General features: G+C 40.9%; 1 protein-coding gene across 4 annotated transcripts in view; it reads right to left on the reverse strand.

The window, feature by feature from the left end:
- Window positions 1-25,768, reverse strand: part of Efcab11 (EF-hand calcium binding domain 11) — a 163,590-nt gene that overhangs the window by 72,363 nt on the left and 65,459 nt on the right. Inside the window, exon 6 of one of the 4 annotated variants that reach the window (XM_076551218.1) lies at window positions 4,406-4,533. The exons of the other annotated variants lie outside the window; for them this stretch is intronic. Coding sequence (XP_076407333.1) covers window positions 4,506-4,533 — 28 coding nt within the window. The 3' untranslated portion in view covers window positions 4,406-4,505. Of the gene's footprint in view, window positions 1-4,405; window positions 4,534-25,768 lie in introns of those variants that run through there. 4 annotated transcript variants of the gene reach the window in all.

The raw sequence follows: 25,768 nt of genomic DNA on the forward strand, positions 1-25,768 counted from the left end.
GAGGTCAGGTAGTGGTAGCACACACCTTTAATCCCAGCACTTGAGATCTCATGCCTTTGCTTGGGAAGCACACATGCCTTTAATCCCAGGAAGTAATATGGCAGGGCAGAGAAAGGTATATAAGGCGTGAGGAAACAGGAACTCATCTCTTGAGGCTGAAGATTTCCTAGAGGTAAGAACTAGTGGCTGGCTGTTCTGCTTCTCTGATCTTTCAGCTTTCACCCTGATATCTGGCTCTGGATTTTTAATTATAAGACCATCTAAGATTCAAACAACGTGTGTGTGTGTGTGTGTGTGTGTGTGTGTGTGTGTGTGTGTGTGTGTGTGTGGTCAGACGACAACTTTTGAGAATCCGTTCTCTCCTTCCACCATATGGGTCCTGGGGACTGACCTAGAGTTCTAAGGAGAGAAAAGGACAGACATATCCAGAAGAAAGAGCACATGAAGACACTGAGAGAAGACAAGTCATCTACATGGTAAGGCGAGTAGCTTCAGAAGAATGGCCTTCATCGCAGACTTCTAGACTCAAGAACTCCGAGAAAATAAATACAAGGGCTCAAACTATGCAGCCTGTGAGCCTTTGTTACAGTAGCCAATATATCGTGGATCAGAGATAGTGGAGTAGAAAGAAACTGGGACAGATAGATGGCAGATTAGATACAGCTCAGTGATCAGGTGGTCAAGAGAAGAATTTTTAAAGGTTCCCACAACGGATAGATGGTAGAAGGAGCTATCATGAATGTTGTATAGCAGTGATTCAACCTTCCTACTGTTGGGACCATTTCACACAGTCCCTCATGTTGAGGTGACCCCCAAGGATAAAATTATTTTTGTTGCTACTTCATAACTGTAATTTTGCTACTGCTACCATAATATAAATGTTGGTGTTTTCCGATTGTCTTAGGTCACCTGTGAAAAGATGGTCTGACACCCTAAGGGGTCAGAACCCACAGGTTGAACCAATGTTGTAGAAGGAAGGACCAGCAGGTCTGAGGTAAAGATAATACAAGGTATCCAGAGCATGAGGTTTGCGGGGGGTGGGGGGGGTGGGGGGGTGGGGGGGTGAGGGGGTGGGTTGGGGGGGGTGCATAGACAGACTTTCTCCCTTTCAGCAGGGACTGAAGACAGCTTAGATTCCAGGGATGCTCCTGTCTTCAGCTCTCACCTCCCTGTAGGAACAGACACCTGTGCTACCATTTCTGGTTTTATGTAGATCCTGGGGATTTGAACCCAGTTCCTCTCACTTGCACATCCAGTGCTTTACCATTAAGATATATCTCCCCAGCCAGCAATAACATTTAAGCCAAAAAAGTCGGGTCAGAGAGCCTGATTATTATTGCTTTCACTGAATTGTTCCTGTTTTCACCGAGTCTACGCCTCTTCTCTACTGCTTGCTTACCCAAACAAGTGGGAGTTAGGCCTCTACTTTTTTAAGACATTTACCAAGAAAAATTCTACTCTGCAGACAGAGCATACAAAAAGATGGCTCTGCGGAATGTTTAAGACAGCAATCCTTTTATTAGAGGAACCCTGTGGTAGCTGTGGAATGTGGGGTTTGTATTGCTTTCAGTTTTTACAAGGTCAAATCTAAGTCTGCACATTGGAAATGCATTCTATCTTAACTGCTGCATGTGGGATGAATTAATTTACTTGTTTTTAAATGCATCTACTGGCCTTTGGAAGCTTTTATTTATATCAAGGTACTTTTGAACTTCACAAGCAGGTCGGGTACTAACCACTGTCCAAATATTTAAAGTAAGGCAAAGCAACAATTTCTATCAAAAACATGGGATGAAAATCATTGCCAAATGCCATCCTAAACCACATTTTTAGTAATTTCTACATTTTCACATGTATTGTATTGAAATACATGTGTATTTAGAACACCAAATCACATGAATATATAAGTATATTTCTACTGCTTTATGAAAAGAATATGAAGTATATTTTACATACCAATCAATATCTTTACTTTGGGTAGTTATTTTAATGGTGATTATAATTCAATGTCTAACTTTTAAAGGAACTTGCCTAGGTGGCAATAATAAATGTCATCATTTATCTTAACTTCTCCTTGGTCTCCATTCATCTTCCATCTTGCCTTTTCTCATTTTCTCCGTGCATCAGATTGCTTTACAGGCATGTGTCTCTTTCTCCTTTGTCTTTTGTACTTCCCTTTTCATTTTTTTTAAAAAGGTTTTTTGTTGCTAAGCAATGTGCATAACATTGAGAGATACGTTCTCCATCTTTGAACATCGTCTACTGGACATTATTTTTTTCTACTCCTTTGCCCAGATTTGAACTGACCTAAACTGTAATTTCTGGCTTCTTCTGACCTTGTTTTGGCTAAAACATACTCTCCCATCTTTCAGTCCTTTGATGAGTAGCTATTGTATTTAACCCAGATTTTCCATTCTTCGCTGTTTTTTGTTACGCTCTAGTGAACAGACTCCTATCACATGACCACTTTCTCCTTGGCCTCTTTTCTGTGTCTTCATTCAATTCTATCTAAACACATTAGAAAGAGCCCCTTCGCCGTGACCCTAGGCTACTTCCTATTCATTTCCTTTGATCACTTGCTGATCCAGATGTCAGCTCCTTCCAGAGCTCAGGGCTCACTCTCCTCCTAATACCTCTTATTTATGTAGTGACATCAACCATGGTAGACTCCTATAAAAACAGCATTCTTTATTCAACTTAAATGCTTCAATGAGTTACAGTCTGAGTATTTTTCACTGTCACAATGCATTTAATTTGTTAAACTATGATAAGTTACCCCGAAATGTCCCTAAGAAGCCAGCCACGAGGCAGAACCCAAACGGCTCAGCGGCTCACAAACACAGGCTGTTGTTGTCGTTTGTATGTGTCCAGATAAATATTTTTGAAGAACACCGAGGTCGCACTTGGCTTTTGTCAAAGTGAATTAATTTGGAAGCTAACTTGCACAGCAGGTGCACACAGACTTTTGTTTCCATTTCTTTCTTTCTTTTTTTTATCAGTGGAGAAAAAGATTTCCAAGAAGAAAGGACTGGAAGGATTTAAGTTTCAGGACTCTGACAATTCCTATCACTCTACAATAACCTTCTAAGGTCCTGGTTTTTTCTAGTTATACAGAGAGAAAGTGGCGCTTCCTTTCCTATTATAACATGAGATGTTACAGACTTGCAGAAAACTCCAGGCAAAATTCACTCTGTCTAAACTCTGTAAGACAAAGTTGTTCTATCAGAAATGTCAGATGTGCGCACAGCTGCCACTGCTAATAGTAGGATATCTTCTTCTCCGATTTAGACTATTGAAATTTAGCTCAATATACATTTATTTAATATATTTTCATTTATTTTTAATGTTGCATGTAAACCTTTCCTATTATAAGACTCTGCTGTTTCAAATATTCATGCACCCTTCATTCATATTTGAAATCTAAACACCCATGTGATGCTGATGGAATTGGGATATGGGGCTTCGTGCAGACAGTCCCTCTGCCAGGATTAGTGGTCCTGCAAATGAGGCCCAGGGAGCCACTTTGCCCTGTCAGCAAACAGCAAGAACCACGACTGTAGGCCCCCACCAGACTGGATCTCCAGTGCCCGGACCTTCAACTTACCGGCTTCTAGCACAATGAGACCCCAGTTTCTGTCGCATCAGTCTATGGTGTTTCAGTCTACAGCTGGAAGGGCCTAAGGTGGAACCCTTTCTCTTGAGTACTGGACTGCATAGCCAGACAAAAGGAGACAAATGGACCGACGCACACGAAAGTATTTTAAATCATCTTTCAAACTGATTCTAATTGATTCCAGTTGGAGGTGGTTTTTAATTAGCTGGAAAATAATGAAAACTAAATACCAAAATGGAAAACAATGAATCACTTAAGTAGAAAACAAATGGCATAAACAGGCTGGCTACCACACTCACCAACTCCTCCGCTTAGAGGAAGGTCAGCTGGTGAGCGTTCATTTCTTTCCACAGCCATTTCATTCAAATGGAAGTTCCTGTGGCTTGCAGAGCAGTGGGCCACAGTAGAGGGAAGGTCTAGAGTTAGACCACTTGAGTTTGGTCCTTCCTCGAACACTTCCACAGCAAGCTGGAATGTCTACACTCCACTTACCCCCTGTGTAAACAGGCAGCACAGATTGTATTCACTGGGTAAGGGAGGAACTGTTATTCCCTTGCTCCTTGGCCACAGAGATACATTCTTCTGACTATGTAACTCCTTTCTTAACATCTGCTCAAGCATCAGTCCCGCCAGGACCATTGTCTGGTGTCTCCACAGACCCCACAGCACACATGCCACTCTTTCCTGGGGTCTCCATCGGAGCCCTGGGTAAAGTCACTGCTTTCTTGTCATCCTAGAATTTCCTTCCCAGTGTTTAGAGTAACTGGTGATGTTGTTGTTATTAATTGACTTTATTAGTTTAGTTTACTTGATTACTGTTGCTCTCTCACTTCAGGTTACATTTTAAGTCTGTCTAGTACATATGGCATCACCACCAGTCTTGCCAATGTACTCAAGTTAACAGGTGCCTCAGTATGTATCTGTTGAAAGAACCAGGAAAAAGATGAATAATTACAGCATTTCCCTACTTTAACATTAAATCTTAGTCTACCCAAAATTCAGTGTCCAGCACTCAAAAGAATTTTAACTCAACTGCTTTTATTTATTTATTTATTTTTCAATTATTTCAGATATATTTATAGTTATGATCTACTGTATGTCTTAGAAATAATGTACCACTGCAACAAACCCTGTCTGGAATCGTACTTGTCTTAAGTAACATTTTATCAAGAGTCAAAGGATGAAGTCTGAGACACCTACATACTTGAATGTAACAGTTTCAGACTGCCTGTACCCCAGGTCAGTGGCAGTGTTAACCCTGAGGACATCCACTGTGGCTTTACACAGGCATGGGAGGATTAATGGAGTCGGTCACCAGAGCTTCAACTTGTATTTATGATCTTTTTAAAAGCACTGATGTGCTTAAGAACATGCTTGTGAGGCTTGCACTGGTTTCTTGATCTCACATTCTTCTCCAAGCACCTTCCTTCTCCTTTACAAAGAAAGGCACATTTCTTTCCCCAAATTCATTTTGCATGTATGTGTTTTCTGGGTGTTTAACAACTTTCTGGGAGCCGGAGGAACAATAAAAACATGGTATTCATGAAGCAGTGTACTATAAAAGGATCACTGAAAGGTTAAAGCAACCCTTTCCTGGTTTTTTTCTGTTAAGAGAGAAGAGTCTGTGGGGCATCCAGTGAGATGTTCTGAATTCACGAATGCTTAGGAAGGTAGTGATTTTTTTTAACTTTTATTTTTATTTCATGTGTATGGATGTTTTGTTTTCTTGTGTGTTTGTGTACTGCATGCATGAAGTGATCCCAGAAGCCAGAAGAGGGTGTCAGATCCCCTGGAAGTGAAGTTACAGAGTGTTATGAGCTACTGTGTGGGTGCTGGGAATCAAAGCTGGGTCCTCTAGAAGAACAGTCAGTGATCTCAACTGCTGAGACATCTCTCCAGCCCCAGATGGTGACTTTTTTTTTTTAATTGAAAACAATTTTTTCACACAATATATTCTGATTACAGTTTCCACTGTCCACAACTTCTTCCAGACCCTTTCACCTCCCCACCCACCCAAATCCACACCCTTTTTCTCTACTTCATTAGAAAACAAACAGGCATCTAGAAAAAAAAATAAGAAAACAAACAACCAGAACAGGATTTTAAAAAACAAGCTTAAAAAACAGCACAGGATACATGTATAGACACAGACACCATAATATATAAGCAAAAGACCTGTAAGGTCTAAAACAAACAAACAAACAAACAAACAAAAAAAAAACCAAACAAAACAAACAAACTACCCAGACAAAGTATATGAAACAAAAACAAAACAAAAAACAAGAATAAAACCCTCCAAGATGATGGGAATTTTTATGTGGTAGTCCTGACTCTTCTCACTGTGAAAGAATGCATGGCTCTGGGAGAAAGTCCCATGAAAGCAAGTCAGAGACCAGAGTAAGAAATCATCTGTGGTGGTTTATCCAGGTGATGTATGCTGGAGTTTCTTGACTGAACCACTGATCTGCCCACCTAAATATGCAACCATCCATATCACCTTATCAGTGAGCTGGTGGGAAACACCAGTGTGGCAAGGAATTCGGCATCTGCGCCTTTTCACTGTTCTTAGGAATGAGACAGGGCTTGGCAAACAATCTTATTCTCATCTCTCTCAGTTCACAGCGCTTTACATATACCACGTGACCAAGAGGAGGTGGAGGAAAACTGGTTACCTTAATGAAATAAATGCATAGCTCAGAACACCTTTGGAATAAAAGGAACTCACATTACACAAATGTTTTACAGTTTCCTCAAAATCTGTTCAGACATGAGAGAAACATTTTCATTAACCTTTGTCAAAAGATGAGTAGAGAGCGGAGAGATGGTTTAATTGGCAAAGCCTCTGCTGAGCAAGTATGAGCCCCTGGATCTGTGGCATCCATGTAAAAGGAGAGTCAGGCTGGGGAGAGGGGTGGGGTCCTGGGGGTCACTGGCCAGCCAGTCTAGGAAACAGAGCTCCAGGCTCGGGAAGAGACCCTGCCTCAAAAACAAGGTGGTGAGTAATTGAGGAAGACATGTAAGAATTGACCTCTGGCCTCCACATACATGTACACACACTACACATAAACACACACACACACACACACACACACACACACACACACACACGTACACGTACACACGCGCACGCGCATGCACAAGAGAGAGAGGGAGGGAGGGAGGGAGGGAGGAGAATCCTTATTTTCCAAACTGCCACTTTAAAACTATTCCTCTATTTCTTGATTTATTCCTGCTGAGTACCTGTCACATATTAACAGATACATTTAGCAGGGTTACCCTGTGTATTCTACTATAAACAATCCCCTTAAAAAAAAATTAAAAAATTAGAAATTTTCTGAGCCTTACATTAGCTAATGGTTCAATAACTTTTCTCTTCTTGCCATTAATATCCATCACAGCAATAAAAGGGGAAAACCGTATGATTGTGCCAGCAGAAGCAGAAGGGGCATCCCATCCCATCAGTATGTATTCATAGGGGCTCCATTAATCTGATGAGGATTATCTACCTGCCCCTCCCTTCCCTGAAAAAATGAAACAAAGCACAGACCACAGCTCTACACACCACATCAATGTGAAATACTAAAGCCTTCTCCTCCGCCGCCAAGACAGGGAGGACACAAGATGCCTGGCGGCACATTTCCTCATCCCAGCATAGGAGGTTCTAGCCAGTGCAATGAGAAAACCAGCTCAATGACTTGAGGACTGGTAAAGACAAAAGCTACTGTTCAAAGAGGACAGACATCACTGTATCTCTAAGTACAAACCATCACAATTGGACAAAATTAGAGTCGGTAAGCCAGTGTAGCATTATGCACTAAATGTCTTGATTTTCAGGTTGATGCTCTCAGCCCCACTGTGACAGCATTTGGAGGAAGGCCTTTGGGAAGTCATTAGGTAACGATGGTGAGGCCTCCTGGGATGAATGTCCTTTTAAAAACAGGAAAGAGATCCTCTCCCAATGAGCATATACCAAGGAAGGGCCACGTTAGCCCTGAGTAGGAAGGCAGCAACCTTGGAGCTGGGAAGAGAATCAGACTGTTAGGGCAAGAGATCTTAAACCTTCCAGGTGAAGGGCTGGGCAAAGATGCACACACACCCTGTTGAAGCCGCTCGGTCTGTGGTGCTTGTTACAGCAGTAACAGCCAACTAAGACACTCTGCAATATTGCTGTTATCAAACTAGCATATAAAAACCAACCAAGGAAAATTTAAAGGATTTATATCATAACAGTATAAGCATTAATATATAGTTGTATGATAAAGCATGCAGAAAAACTTACATTAAAACATTAAAACAGCAAAAATAACTGAAGAAAACCCTTTAAACAGAAGATCATACCTCACCAACTGGAATGCTCAAAATTTAAGTTTTATGTTAGTGGCTACATATGAGTTCAACAACAAAACCACAGACAATTTTGTTTTGAGTTCCTTTTTTTTGGGTAGAAATCGATGATTCATAAAGGCGTATTAATGGGTTAAAATGCTGCTAAGGTATCAGATCTCAAGATTTACTTATGTAGTTAAGAATGTGGCATTAAGAGATCAATAAATAAAAGAGTCCATAGAAGAGCTGGTGCTGCAGGCTCCAACCTGGAGACAGTGTGGAGGCAGAAGACCTTCTTCTCGGGAGATGTCTCTTCTCTTAAAACACCCCACAATTAGAAGAGCCTCACTTCACCCCATTATGGAGGGCATTCTGCTTCAGCAGAGTCTACTGACTTCAGCGTTAATAATGTCTTTAAAATATCTTTGCAGCAAGGTCTACACCAGTTTTTAACCGAAATTCGAGGTCACATGGCCTTGCCAAGCTGATATGTAAGGCTAAAAGGCATCACATTTATGTTAAGCAAAGATTTAAAACATAAGACTAAAAAAAGTACTAATCATTTAAAAAAAATGGTAAGTTGAATTTCGTTGTAAAAGCCTCCTTGTCTTTAAAAGAAAGTACTAAGAAAATGAAAAAACAAACAAAAACAAACCATAGATTAGAAATCCTATCTGGTTTTTACAAAACTTCTTTATAATTCAGGACTAAAAAAAAAAATTCAAATATTGGGCAAGACTTAAATAAACATGGATGTGGGCAAGGATAAAACCAACTGTTGAAGTCTCTAGTCCTTTGGCGAGCACACACTGAAAAGTACCAGGAGCTCTCAGTGCCTGCCTGTTAGAGAACTGAAAACCCATCCCTGCCGAGACACCATGCACTGCCGCTCAGCACATGGCAGGCTGCTGTGTTAGTGGGGTGTAGTGAGACAGCCATGCAGAAGAGGTTCTGCAGGTGGAAGGTCTGAAGGGTTTACAACACAAACATACACAAAAAGACAAGTATGTGAGGTGTGTTTATTGATTAGTTCTAGACAGCAATTGAGCAATGTCCATCTATTCCTATATTATATGCTGTATAGTACATACAGTTGCGTGTATGCATATTCAGTTAAAAGAAGAAGAAAATGGTTTGTCAGTTTCTGATATATTTAAAACATATATCTCACTCAACTCAATAGAAAATGAATGTCCATACAAAAACCCGAACAAATTATTGATAGCACTATTAGTCACAACCGACCCAAACTGGTAATGACTCAAATGTCCATCAACTAGTTACTATGTAAATTGTGACAGTCCATCTGTCCTGTGACAATCACTACTCGATGATTGGAAGGAACCACCCACATGACATATGAATAAATCCCACATGCACTGACAGAAGCTTGATGCAAAGGATGACTACTGTGTCGTGTGACTTAGGACATTCTGGGAAGGGCTATAGCATAGGGACAGAACTCTGAACAGGGATGCCAGAGGCTGGGAGACCAGGCAGGGAGGGCAGAAGGACAGAAGACTCCACAGTGTGACCCTGGTTATACAACTAGATCCATCTGTCAAACCCACACAGTATTTAACACCTACTAATGGAGACTCCCATCATATGCAAATTAAACCTCATAAACTTAATTCCAAAATAATGGCCCTAAAAGCCTAAAATTGTTTTAAAAATTACAGGAGAATAAAATTTAATATAAGAAGAATAATAGAAATGTGAGTTCAACTAAGAATATAAAACTTCATATTTCTGAATTGTTCTTACAGCTTTCCTACATTTTCCAAGAAAAAATAGAGTATTAAATCACTATGGGGTTTGGATTCCACTAGATAAACATAAAACTTGATACTTCATTTTAAAAGTCAGTATTTGTACTATACTGAAAGTATATTTAAACCTACTTTGAAAAGTTTTAGTTATCCATGTAAAAATACCTGTGGAAGTACACAATGTATAAGACTCCTTCCCAGCGAATACGAAGACGGTTCTTCCCAGGCACAGCTCCCAGACCTAAGCCAATGCTGCCTTTCAGTGTGGCTAGACTCTGCACTCCAGTATCTTGGACAGACAGACAAACAGGTAGGCAGGCAGGCAGGGTTCCATCAGCCAAAAGCAATCTGCCTACCACACAAATGTGCTCTTATAAATACTCCCCACTGTCTGTGAGTGTCCCAAGGTGGAAGACTGTGACAGATCACCCAAGCTGAAGTCCTACACAGAACACTTACTGCCAGGGCAGGAGCACTCTGCTGAATGACTGAATCCACCTTCCCAGGAAACTAAATAGACATGGAATTACCATCCAGTGAAGCTGTCTACAGCAGTGAAAAGGAACGAACTATAAGAGCTACATGCATGCCTATGGAATAATCTCAAAATGGAATGCCGAGTGAGAAAAGACAAGGTTCCATTTTATACAAAGCAGTACCATATATGTCACATCTAAATACACACCAAAGAAGACAATGGGGTTTGTGAAGGAAGACCAGTACAGAAACACTAAAACATCTATAAGATGGATAACTATGACAATATGAACCACACATTTTCTGTGCAAAGAGGAGAAAGAGTCCAAAAAGAAGACAAGGATTTATAAATTTGTGTGAAGATCAGTTTACTCCTTTCTAGTCTCAATCCCAGGAAAATCATCGACTCAGATGAATAAACATCATATCTCCTTTCTAACATCAACCAGCCTGTTTTTCTACAGCTTCAGACATTAACTCAACAATATCTTAACGACGGTGTACTTTTTGCTCACCGGGGCACTCAGAGGCCATCACTAGATGGCAGGCAAGTGTGCTCCTCCCGTGCATCTTTATCGTCAAGAATGAGAGGCAGACAACAAAGCAAAAGAGCCTCTCTAGGATGGGTGAGTGTGACTGACGACAGAAAACTGGGCAGCAGAGAACTGCTGGGGTTGGGAGTCGGGTGGAGGCACTGGACGGGGAAGGTGACAGGCTGTGTACCTAGGAAACTACAAGTGTAGACATCCTAAGGGAATAAATAACAGGCAGCCGTGTCTCACCTAGACACACATGACATGTACATCACAAGTACACAATATATACACGAGCTCACTAAGCCTACACAGGTAGGGGGACATTCACCACCTTGCACTAGTTTGACATTTGAGAATTGCTTTTTAAAAGTTAAAACCAGAAACAACTTTTTCTACTTAAGGCCACACAGTATGGAGTAGCTAAGTAAAATCGGTACTCGGGTATTTTATGGAAGCGAAAGAAAAGGGAAAGGAAAATAATAAAATAGCAAGGACTCCTTAAGGAATCTACTGAAAGTCATCAGAAAAAAATCAGTCTTCTCTAACATATGTACCCACCATTTAGAAAAGACAACAGACTGTAAATAGATCCGTGGGAGCAGGTGTTAGGGAATAAAGAAAGCAAACAGGCAGGGATCAAAAAAGCAGGTGACTATGAACGGGAAAATATTATTACTGCAAGACATTAAACATCTGTATCATATTTCAGCACATGTGTTAACGCTCCAACTTTTCTTGAAGCCATAATGTATTTTCTTGGGAACGGATACACTACAGAGTGGATCCTTTCACTTCAATGAGGGAAAAAAGACCCAAACATTCATGGAGCGGCGAGCTTCTCCTTAGAAGTTACATCCCAGATGGTGTGGGAACATGAAACACTAGACTCCCTGAAGTCACTGTCCTATGCAGTGGGGTAAAAGACTCAACCAACGTAAAATTAGAATCGCAAGGAAGGATATGAAATAGAAAATGCTCAAGCTGGGGACTAAATGTTCATCTCTCTCCAAAAGTCCTACTTTGAAAGCCGACCACTGGAGTGACAGCATTGAAGGAAGGCAGACCTTTGCGAGGCCACTAGGTCAATGGGCTTCTGAGTGCCCAGAAGGGGCTGCAGACAGCAGAGTTCTCTCCTTCATCCACGTAAGGACCTATGCTGAAAGGTGGGCCTTCTGTACGTCCAGGAACTGCAGACTCTTGCTCTTATCTGCAGCCTTCAGAGGGTGAAAAAGCAACTTCTGCTGTTGATATACTACTCAGTTTACAGCAAATATTGGGGGCTTATTTTTGAGACCTGGTTTCATATACACCAGCATAGCCTCAAATGCACTGTGTGGCCAAGGATGACCTTGAACTCCCAATCTCTGAATGGTGGGATTACAGGGATGAGTCACCGTGCTCATTTTTACGAGGTGCTGGGGATTGAACTCGGGGCTTTGTGCACATAGAGCAAGCACTCTATCAACTGAGCTACATCCTTATCCCAGTTTATGGCATTTTTGATTCAGTAGCCTAAATATATAAAGATAGCAGATTTTATCTTCTTGTGATAAACCATGGTGCCAGAATAGCCTCTCTGTGCAATTATAAGGGCTACATTGGCTATATTTCAGAGAGAAACCAGAAGGAAATACAGATCAGACAACTATTCTGTAGGAAAACAAACGCTGACTCTCTAACCTAGAAACACGAAGGCTGAGAAAAGCCTCTGAGATCAGGCAGTGTTTGCATAGGATAATGAGGATGATTTTCCAAATCTGAAAATTAATAGCCATGAAACAACACCGAAGATTAAAAGAGGCTAAAGGAAGTCAATTTTCGCTAATCATTTTTTGTACAAATGTATAAAGCATATTATCCACGAGGTGAGACAACTCGAAAATAATTCTTTACAAAACCAATAAAGCATTTGATAAAGTAACGGGTTCTGAAGCCAGACTGAGTTTTAATCCTGTTTTACTTTTTGTTAGTTGTCAAACCTTGGCTGCGTTTTTTCAGTCTCTCTGGGCCTCAGTTCATTTACGATCTGGCTGTCTTGAAGACTAGAGAAAAGCAAAGGGCCTGGCCAGTGCTTGGCATGTGGCCCAGGCTTTGGGAACTTTAGCCCTCTTTCTGGTTTGTTTTTATTTTACATCATCATCATCATCATCATCATCATCATCATCATCATCATCATCATGGATGCCTACTTGTTTGCTATGAGAGGAAAAAAAAGAAAAGGTGTGGACTTGGGTGTGTGGGGAAGTGGGGAAGATCTGGGAGGAGATGGGGAGGGGAACCATATTTAGAATATATTATATGAAAAAAAATCTATTTTCAATTAAAAAAAGGTTTACCCCTTATCCATGTGTACAAGGGCTGCCTATTAGGCCCTACTACCACCCTGCTCACAAGACTGGCTTTGAATGACATATGGGAATTTGGCTTTGAGGGAGGTTTCCCACCACTCACTCACAATGCCTTTTACAGTCTGTGCAAACTGGGTCTGTGTTGAAGACTTGCTTTTCTTCTGAGAGGCTAGAATGGTGGTACATGATACTAGACATACAATTCCTTCAGGGTGGCCCATAATACAAACCCTGGGCACCGAGTCCCCAGGGGGCTGCTCTTAGCAACATGCCAGAATGTTGTCATAACTTGATGCTAGGGAACTAAGCGGCCCCTACCTCGTGAGCCCTCCCTTCCCTCTGCTGATCGTGGGTGGTATCCTTGGACCACAGTAGATCATGAGGATGATCATGTGCTGGGTCCTGGGAATCCTCCTAACTAATCACCAAGAGTTGGTGGTTTGGGAAACCCATCAATCCACCTGGACACAGAAAACCAACCACTTTGCATTGGCTATAACAGTAGTTACATAAAGTGTTACCTAAGTCACAGGAGGTGGTTCTTATGTATAACTTGATGACACAAACATTCCATGATGGCACATGTTGTTTATAAGAAACAGCAATGGCAATGCAGTCCAATGACACACTCACTAAGTTATATTCTGCTTTTATTTTATAGAAATGAAGTTTTAGCTTACATCTTCTAAATAATATGCAACATAAGCACACTAAGTGGCCAAAACTATCTGTTTTTCTTCAGATCCTTCAAATCGCAATTAAAAAGTACAACTCAAGTAAAAGCCAGAGTTATTGAACTTCAGAAATGCATCCTCGATGTAATATATTTTCTACATTTCTTAGATGTAAAGGACTATTAGATATATGGAAAATTGGAAAAGATTAGTCTGCTCAAATCAGTATTTGAAAATTAGAATTTTTGAAAAAAAAAAGCATTGATGAAAAAGTAGTAATTGTGTGGCTTTCTGGTTTTGGATATTCAGATAAATTCACCGAAAAAACCCCAAAAACTTCAGGCTAAAATACTCAATCAAAAGCACTTAAAAGCCCTAGGAGTCAAAAAACAGTGGGCATGACTGGGCCAAATTCTCAGAGCAGATGGATCCCAAAAGGGTTAGCACTCTCGTGTTAGTCCATTCTGCACTGGAGGCACTGGCCTGTACCATGAGTGTGACCTTTGGTTTGGTTCAGATCCAGGACTGGCCTACATGGAGTATTTTATAGGACAGACTTCCCACATTGAACTGAAACCTAAAGGGTTACATGAAAGTTTCCCTGTTGCTGAGGAGAGTAAGGAAACTCTAAAACAAGATGCCTCATCCCTAGGAGGCGGCGTCGGGTGACCTTGTGAGGCTGGTACTCAGAACCCAAGCAAACCTAAAGGCACCCACACTGGCTGCTCACCTGTGTTAGCACAGTACTGTTCTGATAGTCTCTCCACTCATCGTGCGAAACGAGTCACTCTGAGGGGAGTCCTTCATCCTGAGCCCTTGGAAATCTCCCTAAGTGACTTGCCAGGAGAAGCAAGATGTAAAGATACAGGTAAGCCACAAGTCACATGGCAAGGTATAGATTTATAGAAATAGGTTAATTTAAGATGTAAGATCTAGCTAGCAAGAAGCCTGAGCCATTAGGCCATACAGTTTGTAATTAATATAAGCCTCTGTGTGTTTATTTGGGTCTGAGCGGCTGCAGGCCTGGGTGGGACTGGAGAAAACTTCAGCTACACAAAAGAAACAGACCGAAGTAGACTTCATGTAGCATTTCTACATTTAAAAACAAATAGCTTCAAATGCTTAAGGATGAAGAAACCATAAAATGTGACGTTAGTAAAAACTTTTGTAATTTTAATTCTCTTAAAAACACTGCAGAATCTGATGGTGCTGCAGACCTATAATCTCCACACTTGGAATGCAGGGACAGAAGGACACTAAATTTAAAGCTACACATGTATACGCATGCGCGCGCGCGGGGGCACACACACACACACACACACACGAAATAAAATTTTTTTTCTGTTGTCATTCATTTTATTAAAACTATGCAAAAATTAAGTTTCATCTAGTCTAGCAATCAGCATTTTAACCAAGAGAAAGCATTAAACTTTGTTATTTGCTTTTTTTCTATCTGTTGAGATATCTTTTCTTTAATCTGTTAACATCAATTCATTAATATCATTTCACCATTTAAGTTTTTCTGTAGAAATCTAATTGGCCACACTATTAACTTTTTATATTTAGTAATACTTATTCTATTACTATTTACTTAGGATGTGTGTGTGTGTGCTCACTCGCGCGCGTGCGCGCGCGCTTTGTGTGTGTGTGTGTGTGTGTGTGTGTATGTATTTGTGCATGCATGTCTATGTCAGTCAACAAGATGGAGCCATACTTTTCTTTCTTTTTTGTTCTTGTTTGTTTTGATAAAAGGGTTATAATGGCCTCATATATAGTGAATTAGTGAATTCTCTTCTTTATTTTATGAAACCTTTATTTTGATATAAAATATTATCTTGAAAATTTTATAACTTTTGAATTGTAAGCACCGGAAACTGTTTGCTTTTAAAATGCATAATTTTCTGCTTTTTTAAGAACTAATTTCCTTCATAGTATCTCAAATTCTGTGTACATGTGTGTTTGTGCCACCATTTGAGTGTGGAGGTCAGAGGATAAGTTGGGAGTTGGTTCTCTTCTCCCAAATGGGTTCTGAGGATTGAACTCAGGTCAGACTTGGTAGAAATTGTCTTTACCCCTCATAAAGATACATTATCTTCTGGCCACAGATAACATTTTTGACATATCTATAGCAGTGATAAAATGTTTAAAGCTTTCCCCAGGTTTCAGAACAAGACATTACTATCACTGATAGGTCTAGACCAGTGGTTCTCAACCTTCCAAGTGCCGCAACCATTTAATACAGTTCCTCATGTTGTGGCTGCTTCTTCATAAATGTAATTTTGCTCCTGTTATGAATCATAAGGTAAATATGTGATATGCAGAATATCTGTTATGTAAGATATCTAATATGCAACCCCAAAAGGGGTCATGACCCACAGGTTAAGAACCATTGGTCTAGACAGTGCAATAAGTCAAGAAAAAAGAAATATAATACATAAGGATTAGTAATGAAGAACAAAAATAGTTACTAGTGGGGCCAGAGAGATGGCTCAGCAGTTATGAGCACTGGCTGCTCTTCCAGAGGACCCAGGCTCCACTCCCAGCACCCATGTGGCAGCTCACAATACTCTGCAACTCCAGTTCCAGGGAATGTGACTCCCTCGTCCGGCCTCCTTGGGCACCACAGGCATGTGGCACACAGACATACATGCAGACAAAATATCCATATGCATAAAATAAAAAATAAATATTTTCAAAAAAGAAAATAGTTACTATTCTATACTGGCATTATATTTGAAGAAATAATTTCAGTGCTCTACAGGTAAACTAACAAGGCTGTTAGATATAAGATCAATATACAAAATCAATTTTACTTTTATGTAAAATTACAAGTAATTTTAAAAGCATTAATTTCTAAATGCTACCATTTTACAACAACCAAAATATAACATGGAGGAATTAAAGCCAACAAAAGGAGGAAAATCCTGTCCTGAATAAGGAGTTACAACTAAAAGCACAGACTCAATTCCTAGGTACCTTGGGTTAAAATCCTGCTTCTGCTGCTTCCTCATTGTTTGACTTCCAGTGAGTCAATTATCCTTTCTGTACCTCAGTTTCCTATATGTGGTGTCTAATAATAATGGATCCTCCCAACTAGCTTGCTGTAACGACTGGATGTAAAAGGGGAGAACATGGCTGGCACATAGGGAAAACTGTGTGAAAGCCACAGCGACTGTGAAGGTGATGGAGCTTGTGGGGGGGGGCAACTGTAAAGGCATCTCAAAGGGCTTTATGACACCAAATTAAATGGACAACACGCCAACTGATAAGAGAGGAAGACAGCATCACTAAGATGCCGATTCTCTAGAAATTGATTATCAATGCAATAGTAATGAAAATATGAATCCAGTGTTAGGGTCGGGCTTTGTCTTTTGAGTTCTTCACAAGTTATCTCGAGTTTATGTGGAAATACAAAGAACTGAAAGTAACCAACAAACCACTAGTGGAAAACTAAGGAGGGAGACTTGCCACACTGACAGGAAGATCCTACCCGGACAGTAATAATGGTGTGGGGAGGGATTAAATGACAAATGGAACAGAACAGAAAACACGGGAACAGAGGCAGAAAGGCGGGATAGCAGACAAAAGATGGATTGCCTGTTTTCTCAATAAAAAGAATGGAAAACATTGTTCATTCACATGGAAAAAAGTAAAGTCAGATTTCTATGTACTGTCTTGTAATCTGAAACCAATCCAAGAACAGTTAAGGCCAAAATTTTAAATTTTATTAAAAATATAGGTAACATCTCCCTGGCGTCTAAAAAAACACAGCACTCCACCCATGGGACAGATTCAGACATTCAGCCCTAATTTTACTTATATCTCAAAGGATTTCTGAAGATGGTGGAAAGACAAGTCAGGAACTAGGAGAAAATATCTGCTAAGCAAAAACAATCTGCAGCACGGATGTATGTAAATGCATTTTATATATATACATAACATGTTCATGTCCACAGAAAGCCAACGAGTAAGGGCTGTGGCTAGGTTCTTCCATAGAAGAGATCCGTGTAGCTAGAGTTTTCCTGCTTTGCCCACAGTCAGGACAAATCTTTGTCACCAGCCAGTCCCACAGCCGCTCAGACCCAACCAAGTAAACACAGAGACTTATACTGCTTACAAACTGTATGGCCGTGGCAGGCTTCTTGCTAACTGTTCTTATATCTTAAATTAATCCATTTCTATAAATCTATACCTTGCCACGTGACTTGTGGCTTACTGGTGTCTTCACATGCGGCTTGTCATGGTGGTGGCTGGCAGTTTCTCTGCCTCAGCCTTCTGCTTCCCAGAACTCTCCTCTCTCCTTGTCCCACCTACTTCCTGCCTGGCCACTGGCCAATCAGTGTTTTATTTATTGACCAATCAGAGCAATTTGACATACAGACCATCCCACAGCAGATCCGTAAGCACGTGGAGCTACGAGGGAGAACGCCATGGCTGGGGAAAGGAAACCAAGTCCACCTGATCGGACACCCACTTGATGGGAGAGAACAGGGAGTTCTGATGTTACTGAGAGGGTGTGGGTCGGCAGAATCTCAAAAGCTACTGTTGGAAGTGCAGACTGGGTGTCAATGACTGGAAATGGCATTTGCTCCTGTAATAGCTGAACAAGCACGTAACTCACAACACAACAAGTTTACACCTAAGTATACATCTAATAGTGATGCTTGCAGGTGTGTACCAGGATGAGATATTCATATAGTATTATTGGTTCTTGCACAAGCAAACAAAACTGGAAGAAAATAGTAAACATCTATCAACCTAAGAAAAGACAAATGGTGATACATTTATATGTTGAGGTGCTAAATACATTAAAAATGGTTAAATTATATATAAAACGAAGATAAGTACTGGGAACATCGAGTGAAAAAAGGGGCAGCTGACAAGACTACATATGTTTGTTCTTTTAATAAAGTTTTAAAACCAGGAAGGTTAAACGTCAGGAAAATACACAGGTATATGTGTACAGTCATGTATACATGGCTGCCATCACACATCACAGGAGTAATAAATATTCAGTTCAGGGGAGTGGTTCCTGTGCAGGAAGGCAGGGGACAGGATGGAGGGGTATGCGGGTGTATGTGTGTTAATGGTCTTCTTATTTTAGTTCCTGGGTTAAATATGCTAATTTTATTGTTAACTTCACTCACTTAAATACAAACAGTCATGCGTGGAACATTATATTTAAAAATTAACCACACACATTTACAAATTTACATGTAGTTGCAATCTGATTCAAAGTGTTGCACCATAGTTTTAATGTATGCAAACTGTTAGTGTGCCACTCTGGAATAATTTATCATAACATTTAACTTATTTATACAACCTGTTGGAAAGACTAGCATGTAAATACAGTTGAATATAAAGAAAGGAGGCAGTATACATTATTTCCATAATGCTAATTTAAGAAAGTATCACAAACAGTTCCTTTAGTACTAAGAACAAAATCATTACATAAACCAAATGCCAAATGCACTCAAAGCTACCAGTAAAAAATAATCCAACTACAGTAATTTACCCCAGCTTTAAGGAGACAGAATTAAACAATGATTCTGCAATCTATTACAATGGAAAACCCATTGTGTGTTGGAGGCTGAGGGGCACTTGTGTCCTAATCCTTCAAAGTATGTTTTGTGGTTTAGTTTCTGTCAACTTGACACAAACCTAGACATATTTGGGTAGAGGGTTCTCAACTGAAGAATTTTCTCCATCAAATTGCCTATGGGCATGTATGGGGGGGCATTTTCTTGATTAGTGGTTGATGTGGAAGGGCCATCTACTCTGGTCCTGGGTGGCATAAGAAAACAAACTGAACAAGCAGCATTCCTCTGTGGTCTCTGGTTCAGTTCCTGCCCTGCCTCGACTTTCCTGAATGATGGACTGTGATCAGGACATGTAAGCCAAATAAGCCCTTTCTTCCTAAGTCGCTTTTGGTCATGGTCGTTATCACAGTCATCGAAAGCAAATTAGAATACATGTGATCTCCAATGGATCATTTAATCTCACACGCATAAAATAAGAGGTATTATAGCATGTTCTTTAAGGTTCTTTTTATTGGTGAAGGTCTATGAATCTAAATGAAAAATCTTAAGAACAATTAGTAAAATTGTGGCACAGTCTCCTCCTATAAATCCCATCACATGCAGTTCAGTGCTGAAGTGGACTTAGATATGATAATGTTCACAAGCTCTGAGGAGAGAATGAAGTGGCCGTACAGCACGCCTTACTCCACTTAGAGAGGCTGTAACAAAATGTTTGAGGCCAGGGAACTTATTAAGAGGTTTATCTGGTTCATGGTTCAAGTGGATATAGGGTCCAAAGAGCATGGCACTGGCATCCTAGTGAGGGATGCCTGGTGGCATTATAACATGACAAATCAGAAAGGAAAATAGCTATAGGCAGAAGAGGCCAGCCTAAAACAACCTGCTCTTTCAAGAATGAATTCACATCTGTGAGACCCAATCCATTTTAAATGAACAGCATTAATTCATTCATGAGAGTGATGCCTCCATGGTTTGACCAGCTTCCATTAGGCCTCACCTCTTAATGGTCCCACCACCTAAACAACCCCGCACTGAAGAACAGCTTTCAGTGAATGAACCTGTGTGGGTCAATCCATATTCCAATAGATCACAGCACAGTACTGCCATGGGACTGGTTAACTGGGAAAAGGTGTGTTGCATGGTGCCCAAAGAGCAGACAGACTTGCTTTTTGGTTGGAAGTATTCTGTGAATCAGCCTTTTCATGGAATATTATTAAGACAGAAACTATCATTTAGGTATCAAGACATAAATCCTATAATGTAAAAGAATATGAACTTGGTGTAAAGCTTGTAGAAGCATTGCTCAAATGGGCTAATGTAGGGGAAATGATCAGTAATTGTTCAAAGATAATGTAAGTGCTTCAACATGCAGAAAATCCTAAGGTGGCTTCTATTGGTACATTCAAGTGGTACTACACACACTTGACGTAATCCTAGAGTCTGAACATGTCAAATAGTCTTGTGCTTCCTTTCTTTTCCCCAGGTTCTCTCTAACATATCTTAGATAAATATCAAAAGGCATCCTCCCTCCCCCAAAATGTGAGTCAGGACACTAACAACTGATGACTTATACGCCTCATAAATTAAAAAAAAAAAATTACCACCCAGAACACACAGAGAATCTCTACAAACCAATATAAAATATATAGCTTGTGCTGAGTGTAGCAGTCCATTCCTACAAGCTCAGTACATGGGAAGCAAGAGGATCAGGAGCATCCTGGGCAATAACAGTGAGTTGAGGCTAGTCATAAGAGGAGACATGATAAATTGTATTGGTTAGCAAGGAAAATTAAAATTACAATATGACAATAAAGAATGTCCCTTCACATACACGAGAGTGGTAAACACACTCAGTAACACGTACTGGTGAGGAGGAGGAAAGAACCCCCACCGCACTGTTGGTGGGAATGTCAACTGGTACAGCCACTTGGGAAACGAGTCGAGACACTGATGCGCACAGGCTATGACTCTGCCTTCTACTCCCCAATACACAACCCGAAGACTCTCTATCATGTGAGAACAAGGAGAAACTTATCAGGACAGTTACTGCAACAGGGCTTGTAGCAAGAAACAAGTCCTCTGATAGAAGAAAAAAATGTAGATACACTGGGGAAACTTTCCTTCCCTTGTTTTTGTATGTCTGTGTAGGAGGATGTGTTTTGAAGACGTTTCTGCCCACATCTCTGCCTCTTGACTCACTCCTCCTGAACAAGGGACTCTCTTAATTGGTCTCCCTTTCTTTTCCCCAGAAGCATCCTTAGAGCAGGTAGAGGCACAGATGTGCCAGCAGGGCAGGCCTTCCTGAGGGGAGTCCCGGGCACACACAGCCTGCCACTGCAGAGGGAATCTCAATCGGAGCTAACAGAAAGAATGCACTCGCCAATGAACTGGATGTTTCATCTGCTCCTGGCCTCTATTTCTTACTTGACAGGGGAGGGTAAAAGAGGCTGCTGGCTATTGTGTTCTCGCGAGTCCCAAAACAACACCATTAATCAGAAAGAATGAAAGAAAGATGCATATGTTGATGCAGATAAAGTCCTAAAAGTATAAGCGAAAAATCAATGAACACTTACTAAGTTAAAACTAAGTGACACGATACCACATATTATTTAAGATGCACACGTTTTGTCATAAAACATAAAGGCACACAAGAGTGACTGTAAAAAGTTCAAAGTACAGTTTGGCTCTGAGACAGAGGAATGGAAATGCAATCAGGCAGGGCTACCCAGGGGGCCTCAGCCACAAAAGAAATGGGTGTTACGTTTCTAAACCCAAGAGGGCTATACGTGGGCTGTTCTGTGACTGAAATCATTCGTGTGTACATGCGTACACATTTACAGTCCACATATGCAGTTCTGATAAATAAGAAACACAGTGGAAAAAGCTTTGAGAGCTGCTCAAAATACCCTGCCCTGCCAGAGACAGGCTTTGTCAGCTCTTTCCAGAACCGTCTGGAAAACTGGGATTGGCCACGCCTGGAAAGAGATACTAAATGTGGGCACTAGCTCATACAGTTTCATTCTAGACAGAGGGACAATCTACTGAACCAAAGAACTAGGGAATTAGAGAACAGCAAAGCTAGAAGGGGTGGAATTACCATCAGCAAGAAAAGGCAGCTGACCGTATCTCTGCCATAACAAAACCTAATGACCATGTTTGTTCTCTTTCAACATGAAGGTCTCTATTCATTTCTCTATAGGAAGATTCAACGACTGTTCTTGATACCACAGTTCAATAACATACAAATCACAGGAAAGATGAACTCACTGGAAACGTCAAGTGAGTATATTTTGTTTGGTTTTTTGTTTGTTTGTTTGTTTGTTTTCGGGATAGGGTTTCTCTGTGTAGTTTTGGTGTGTGAGTATATTTTGACTATATATGTATGGTTTGAAGACACACGCAAAGGAAACAGTCTATTATTTCCTGATTCTTCAGTGTAAAAATCCAACCCCCTTGAGTTACAATAATCATAACAGCCCAAAGCTTGTACAGCTCCTTTTAAAAGAATGTGTATTTTTATGCTTTCATACATTTTGTTAAATTGTTAATCTAAAAAACTTCTATTCTTTTACCCTAAAGAAATATTCAAATAATTCAATTTTTGGCCTGATGCATACATAGGACTCACAACTATTTCTCCATGTTCTATATTCACAGAAACAAATGAAGATTATGTTAGCATGAATTACTGACATCTGGATTAAGTATCTGGCCCTTAGTAGCGTGTTGTGATTTGCAATCTTGGGATAAATTAGCTCATAGAAAGGGTAGATGCTCTGTGATTGAAATTAGAGATAGAATCCAGAAAAGCTGCTTTACACAAAAGCCTATCACAATTTCGGCTACCTGTAGAGCGCAGAAGCCCCGAGTGAATGTCTGCTGGTGACACGGGCACAACCACATGGAGGACTCCAAAGCTCAGCCCCACAGGAGAGGCAAAGCTTTAACCGGGCGAGGTTCAGAAGGATGGCAGCGCTTTCTTCAGAGCCCCAGTGGGAATGAGAGATCAGTGTGTGCAAAGACTAGCCAGTGCAGCATCCTGTTCCCAGATGTTTACAACCTGAGACTGCTCACCTACAGAGACCTCCTACTGAGACCAGCCAACCCCTTCCCCTGTGCGGACACAAGAAATACACTGAGCTTTCAGCTTGGGGCAGTAGCAGACCCCAACCTGATCCCAGCTTTCCTGTATGTCTGTGTGTCTGTCTTTCTTCATTCCCTTGTTACCCCTAGTTAGGGTTCCAGGACCCAAGCTGTGCACAAGTCCAAGTAGTTGTCTTTTGTTTACAGCAGCCCAGGGAATGCATGGGCTTCTCGTGGCTTCTAGTATGTACCCAGAGAGTAGGCGTTGAACTGAACTTAAACAGAGTTGTGTGTATCTCTCATGATGTATGTGTGTGTGTGTGTATAAACTTGGAGGCGTGGCTGTCTATGTATGCACATGCACGTGGAGGCCAGAGGGCCTCGTCAGGTGTTTCCTCAATCACTCTCTGCCTAATTTTCGGAGATGGGTATCTCACTGAACCTGGAGTTAACTCAGTTGGTTAGACCCGCTGGCCAGCGAGCCCCAAGGATCAACGTCCCTAGTGCTGAGATTACAGGTACACATGACCATGCCTGAGAATTCACATACGTACTGCGATCCGACCTCAGGCCCTCATGCTTTTGGCAAGTACTACGTCAACTGAGACATCTTCTCAGCCCTTTAAAAGATACTCAGAAAAAGCGCTGGAAGGTGTTGGGGATTCAGCATTGCAACCTACCCACATGGTTCTACTGGGAATGCTAGAACCCCTGCACACCTGAGGACGGCCAGGTTCTGTCTTTTGCTGCCTTTGCAAGGCAGAGAAACATGCAGAGAAAGCACAATAGGAACACACAACCTGATGCTGGACAGTGACACGGTACAATACCATCTGTGATTCAGTTCAGATGATAACGCGGATTACGCAGGGCAGCAGGCGTGAGGAACACATCATCTCACCCACGTCTACCTTTTGGATTTCACTTAGCCTTGGCTGCAGTCCGCGGCAGTCTAACCAGTCTGGCTTTCTTGACTCTCTCCGTCCTGCCAAGCACAGACCACTTTAGAGCCTCTGCCGCTGCGCTTCCTCCCTCCGAATGGCTCTTCTTCTAGCTGGCAGGTGGTTTTCCGTCATTGAAGTCTCAGTTTAACTGTCACTTGTCACAGAGGCCGTCTCTAACTTCCAGATCTAAAACCACCTCCTCTTGCCATCATTTGCTGTTTTATTCCCCTTACAGTGTTTCAACTCCACCTGAAAATGTTATTGTACATAGTTGTCGCCTGTCTTCTCAGAGGGAAGCTACGAGCTCCCGGAGATGAGGGGCCTGTTTGTCTGGATGGCATCTAACAGCACCCAGAAAGGCACCTGGCACACCGCAGGCGCTCGGTAACCATTTCCTGACCGAATTTGTGAGAATACATTGGCCCAACCTAAAATCCCTTCATCTCAAGGCTTCTAAGACTAAAATGAATGCCTTTTTCTGTTTTATCATCTTCAAATTTTTAAAACAGAAATGGGAAAAAGTCAAACACCTGTGAACACATGACTTTTAATACTTAGACACCAGAGATCTGACATCACCAAGAACACCCAGGGTGAATGCTGCCATTTGGTTTGTATACTTTAATCATACTGATCTGACCCATTAAAAACTAAAAATAAATCCTTCCACTATTTTTATGCTAGGCACTACTGTCATTATAGTCTATTACTAAAGCCATTACATTATTTTTCTACCCAAATTACCTTGTACTTTTTAGCAATGATATTAACTATCTGCTATATCCCTGGCATTCCCGTTGCAGGAGAGAGGGTAATAAGTGAAGCATAATGTGAACATGTTACTGAATGAAATTCTTATACAATGAGCTTCCTTGCCTCGGCTGGAAAAAGAAAACACTGCACATTAGGCCCGTGATTAGGAGTAAAAGCCCCACCACCACCAAAATGCAACAAATATGTTATATGGAGTCGGGCTCTTATACATGTTTACCAGAATTTGAATAACTGTTTTACACATTTAAAGTGGAAAGCTATCCCTTCAAAAATGAACTCAAGATTCATTCAAATACAAATTTACTGGCACAGTTTCAAAATCTAACTACAGTGAGATATTTTGTCTAGGTTAAATTTAAATCTCCTCATTCTTCAGGCTTACCTGTTATAACTAATAGGTTTTAAGATAATGAACAGCTACAGACTATAAAAAAAAAAAAAAAAAGCCTACTCTTATAAAACCAAAGATCATTTTGTATGATATGTGGTTTCATTTTTAAGACTTCATGTACTTGAAAAAATTATATACTCCTGGAAGAGATGATCATTTTCCATGAGAGAAAATGCTCCTGGGACAAAGGCTTAGCACAAAAGTGAAGTGTATACACTGTCAAGTAAAAGCTGGTTTTCCACCTAGCAAACACAGAGCTGCTTCCCACACAATGGTAGGAGGGAAATGGG

This window comes from Peromyscus maniculatus, chromosome 14, assembly GCF_049852395.1.
Source record: "Peromyscus maniculatus bairdii isolate BWxNUB_F1_BW_parent chromosome 14, HU_Pman_BW_mat_3.1, whole genome shotgun sequence".
NCBI lineage: Eukaryota > Metazoa > Chordata > Mammalia > Rodentia > Cricetidae > Peromyscus > Peromyscus maniculatus.